Source organism: Zootoca vivipara, chromosome 12, assembly GCF_965207765.1.
Source record: "Zootoca vivipara chromosome 12, rZooViv2.hap1.1, whole genome shotgun sequence".
In the NCBI taxonomy this organism is placed as follows: Eukaryota; Metazoa; Chordata; class Lepidosauria; order Squamata; family Lacertidae; genus Zootoca; species Zootoca vivipara.
Genome location: NC_142595.1, coordinates 41,827,668 through 41,832,521, shown reverse-complemented (window position 1 = coordinate 41,832,521; position 4,854 = coordinate 41,827,668). Strand labels below are relative to the sequence as shown.

Here is a 4,854-nt window from a genome sequence, read left to right as displayed (position 1 = left end):
ATGACTACGCAGCTGCCAGTCTGGGATTCTGCAGTCCAGGACGTGGCAGGTATGATTGAGAGGGGAAACCAGCCAGTGAGGCCTAAGCTTGCTGAATTGTCGTGGAATGGTGACTGACTGACTGTTGAGGGTACAGGAATGGAAAGCACACAGGAGACAGAATGGAATGGAGTGTCCTGCAGGGGGGCATGTAGAGGGTGGCAGTGAATTATCATCTTTGCCTGACTTGTACCAGGTGGTTCAATTTTTGATTGGTTTTTGCTGTTACTAGATAGGAAACCAGTTTTTCCTCTAAGAAATATGCAGTGGGAGTAAGTTGGTGCAAGGATGCTGAACAAACTAAATGAGAGTACTAACTAGCCATTTCTTTCTTCCTTCTTTCTTCTAAAGGGGTGAATGGAATACTTCCCAAGAGCAAAACTAAAGGAATTGATTTCTGTGGTGTGGACGAGTATTACTACATTGTCCGTTCAGACCTGGGCTGCTACATGAGATCTACTAATTTCAATCAAGGCAAAGACCTCGAGATCTTCAGTCTGCACAACTCTGTCCGTGGTGGAGACCACTACTTGGCCCATGGTGATGACTTATTTTACATCATCAAGGGGACCTCTTACCGCCGAGTAGGCAACCTGAACACTGACAGTCATAGTGTGGTCTACACTCTCCATCGGAACTGCCAAAACGGGGACCATTACTTCTCCTACGATAAGTACTTTTTCATTATATTCAAGAAGAGGGGAGTGTACCGCCGTGTCACCAATATGCATGAAGACCTAGATGCCAAGGAGCTTCCTCTTCACCCAAAGCTCAAAGATGGTCTGTATTACTGGGGAACCAAGGACAAAATATACCTTCTGAGACCAAATAGCAAATGGGGAGTTGAGTATTACCGAGTCGACGACATGTCAAACAAAAGCCCTACCACATTTTCCATACATGCTAATGTGCTCAACTTCCTCCCTGGAGGCGTGTCTATAAACAATGGTAAAGCTTTTGGTGTCTGGAAGTCTGTCAAAACCATCAGAAATGATGCCAAAGTAAGTGTTTCTTGGGAACAGCAAATTACTAAGAAGGTTGGATATGTGAAGACAAAGAAGCAGAGCATGGAACGCAACTGGAAAGTCGCTTCGTCTGTGGAAGTTGGAGCATCAGGTCTCACTAAATTACTGTTGCAGGCACAAATTTCCCTTTCAGCTGAATATGGCGGGACAAAGATTGACAGCAGAGATGAAACATGGAGCGATGCAGCTGACATCTCTGAAAAACTCAGCCTCAATCTTCCTCCAAATACCAGCATTTTTGTCTGGCAATACAATATGGGTTTCGGCACGGACAACATATTGTACTGCCGTGACCTGGCTTTTACTGATACTTCTAAGCCACCTCCTTATGTCCCATTGCCACCAGCAGCTGATTAACCCAAAATAACATACCGATTGGCTGCCAATTCTTTCCTCTGGTTTGCGGTACTTGAAAATTGTCTCTCTTCAGGCTCTTGTACTTCACCATCTGTGTTTCTCTTTACCTGCTTTCCTTACTTTGGGGGAGGGCCCTACCGCAATGGTAACACATATATGTTGCATTCAGAAGGTCTCATGTGTAGACTCTTTCTCTGTAACCTTTGAAAGCAGCTATCAGTCTGTATACAGCAGGTGTGGGAAAGCCTTTGGCTCTCTGCAGATGTTTCTGAACTACAACTCTCCTCAGGCCAAGCCGTTCCCAGTGTAGATAATACTGAGCTGGACGGATCAGTGATTTGACTCTGTATAAGACAGTTCCCTATATTCCAAAACTCTAAAGCTCCAAGAATCAGAATGGACTTAAAAGCCATTGCTTATTAGGTGGTGTATGGCAGAATTGGTTGACAAATGAATGCAAAGAAACCTCTTTTGAGAGCATTGATTCTACCGAAGGTTAGAGAGACAGCTGCAGTGGTTTTTCTACTAGGGTAGCACTTTCAGTTTGGGGGTATGCCAAAAATGAATCACTTCATCTCCTCTAGTGTTTTGTGGGCAGTTGCCTGAAATGCGAAGAGCTGCCCTTCTGGGACTGCCACTTCCTCAGCCAGTGGTGGGGATCCTTTAACCCACAGGCCTAATTCATCTTTAAAGTGGTCCTAATTCAGCCCACAAATCCATTTCCAAAAGTTACCTGCCCTATGTTGCCCTATGTTGTTACCTGCCCTATAACTGATGGCATATATGGAAATTTTCAGAAGCCATAAAGCTCCTAGTGGTTGGCTTCTGATATTTTCAACTTACAGAATATTTAGATGGTTACAGAGGAGTCCTCTTTGTCCTCTCCTGCTGGAAAACAAATTCCTGCAAGGGACTGAGCCTTAGTGCAGGCCCATAGTTACAATTTTGGATCTTATATAGAAACCTTGCAGAATATGATGCAATTCTTTCCTGACAGTAAGCTTATGGTTGCAAAAGTGAACCTGTAAAGTAGCACCAGTATTGATTATCTGTTATTAGGGCTCAACTAAATTTCCCAGCAAAACTCACCAACGATTTTCCTTTAAAAAGAAAAAGTGATAATCATCATGCATGCATTTCTGAATACAAATAATCAGGGAGAAGATTGAAGGGAAGGAAGTTTGGGCAACTTGAAAGGGCTGGATAGAGTAGCCTGGGGGAGAGGGGGAATAGAGCCTGAGGTTTCAACCCATTTCATTATCTCTTAAATTAGGAAAAATTACTGATCCTGGCTTGATTGATATCTCCTGGTGGAAGTTTTCCCAAACTGATGTCTTGTATCAAGGAAGGAATGTGTCATACATCTGCTGTACTTTTTGCTGGGATGCATTAATAAAAGCAAGGTTGGTGTCTCTGAAGTACCTGTGTTAAGTCTCACAGTCTTTCAGCCTGGAGTTTCAGCCTGTTTTGCCTTGAGACGTTTCTCAAGGCCCTTCATCTATTCCAACCCTGTGCAATGCAGGTGTTTCCCTGCCTTGGTTTCCCTTGCCTGGCAGGGAGGGAAACTGACTGATGTGGCACATCAAGGTTCAGGAAGTCCCATGTTGCCCCCCCCCACAGTTCTGGTGCACAAAAGCAGGACAGTTATGCCACCGCTGCCCCATGGAAGGCTGTTTCCTTTGCTCTATGGCAAGGCTGTTTCCTGTACTCCTTTACTGCTGCTGTTTTTACCCTACACCAGCTGCAGAGCTGCTTGGTGTGATCTGCAAGGAGAAAGAAAGGGCAGTTTCCAAGGGCCTTCTACAATGAGAGAGCTGTCGCTTTGCTGATACCTTATGGGTGTAGGGGATTTCTGCCCTCCTTTTTCTTCTTCACTCCTGCCTCCATATTGCACCTCACTTATGTGGTCCAAAGGAAAGCTGAACAATTTGTTTTATACCAGTTGGAATTGTTGTTGTTTAGTCATTTAGTCGTGTCCGACTCTTCGTGACCCCATGGACCATAGCACGCCAGGCACTCCTGTCTTGCACTGCCTCCCGCAGTTTGGTCAAACTCATGTTCGTAGCTTCGAGAACACTGCCCAACCATCTTGTCCTCTGACGTCCCCTTCTCCTAGTGCCCTCAATCTTTCCCAACATCAGGGTCTTTTCCAAGGATTCTTCTCTTCTCATGAGGTGGCCAAAGTATTGGAGCCTCAGCTTCACGATCTGTCCTTCCGGGGAGCACTCAGGGCTGATTTCCTTAAGAATGGATAGGTTTGATCTTCTTGCAGTCCATGGGACTCTCAAGAGTCTCCTCCAGCACCATAATTCAAAAGCATCAATTCTTCGGCGATCAGCCTTCTTTATGGTCCAGCTCTCACTTCCATACATCACTACTGGGAAAACCATAGCTTTAACTATACGGACCTTTGTAGGCAAGGTGATGTCTCTGCTTTTTAAGATGCTGTCTAGGTTTGTCATTGCTTTTCTCCAAAGAAGCAGGCGTCTTTTAATTTCGTGACTGCTGTCACCATCTGCAGTGATCAAGGAGCCCAAGAAGGTAAAATCTCTCACTGCCTCCATTTTTTCCCCTTCTATTTGCCAGGAGGTGATGGGACCAGTGGCCATGATCTTGGTTTTTTTGATGTTGAGCTTCAGACCATATTTTGCGCTCTCCTCTTTCACCTTCATTAAAAGGTTCTTTAATTCCTCCTCACTTTCTGCCATCAAGGTTGTGTCATCTGCATATCTGAGGTTGTTGATATTTCTTCCGGCAATCTTAATTCCGGCTTGGGATTCATCTAGTCCAGCCTTTCACATGATGAATTCTGCATATGTTAAATAAGCAGGGAGACAATATACAACCTTGTCGTACTCCTTTCCCAATTTTGAACCACTCAGTTGTTCCATATCCAGTTCTAACTGTAGCTTCTTGTCCCACATAGAGATTTCTCAGGAGACAGATGAGATGATCAGGCACTCCCATTTCTTTAAGAACTTGCCATAGTTTGCTGTGGTCGACACAGTCAAAGGCTTTTGCATAGTCAATGAAGCAGAAGTAGACGTTTTTCTGGAACTCTCTAGCTTTCTCCATAATCCAGCGCATGTTTGCTATTTGGTCTCTGGTTCCTCTGCCCTTTCGAAATCCAGCTTGCACTTCTGGGAGTTCTCGGTCCACATACTGCCTAAGCCTGCCTTGTAGAATTTTAAGCATAACCTTGCTAGCGTGTGAAATGAGCGCAATTGTGCGGTAGTTGGAGCATTCTTTGGCACTGCCCTTCTTTGGAATTGGGATGTAGACTGATCTTCTCCAATCCTCTGGCCATTGCTGAGTTTTCCAAACTTGCTGGAATATTGGGTGTAGCACCTTAACAGCATCATCTTTTAAAATTTTAAATAGTTCAGCTGGAATATCATCACTTCCACTGGCCTTGTTATTAGTAGTGCTTTCT

At 44.6% G+C, this 4,854-nt stretch overlaps 1 protein-coding gene across 1 annotated transcript; it reads left to right on the top strand.

Annotated features, from left to right (window-relative positions):
* LOC148684026 (uncharacterized) lies at positions 1–2,833 on the top strand. The gene is made up of 2 exons (XM_088654751.1): positions 1–49; positions 391–2,833. The coding sequence occupies exons 1-2, from the start codon at positions 1–3 to the stop codon at positions 1,419–1,421; spliced, it is 1,080 nt and encodes a 359-aa protein (XP_088510877.1). The 3' UTR covers positions 1,422–2,833.
* Positions 2,834–4,854: the final 2,021 nt, after the last annotated feature.

What these genes read in the sequence shown, in the direction of transcription:
- LOC148684026 (XM_088654751.1), top strand. Translation starts at nt 1, where the DNA reads ATGACTACGCAGCTGCCAGTCTGGGATTCTGCAGTCCAGGACGTGGCA. An exon ending in TGCAGTCCAGGACGTGGCAG is followed by an intron (nt 50 to 390) that starts GTATGATTGAGA and finishes TTTCTTCTAAAG; the next exon opens with GGGTGAATGGAATACTTCCC.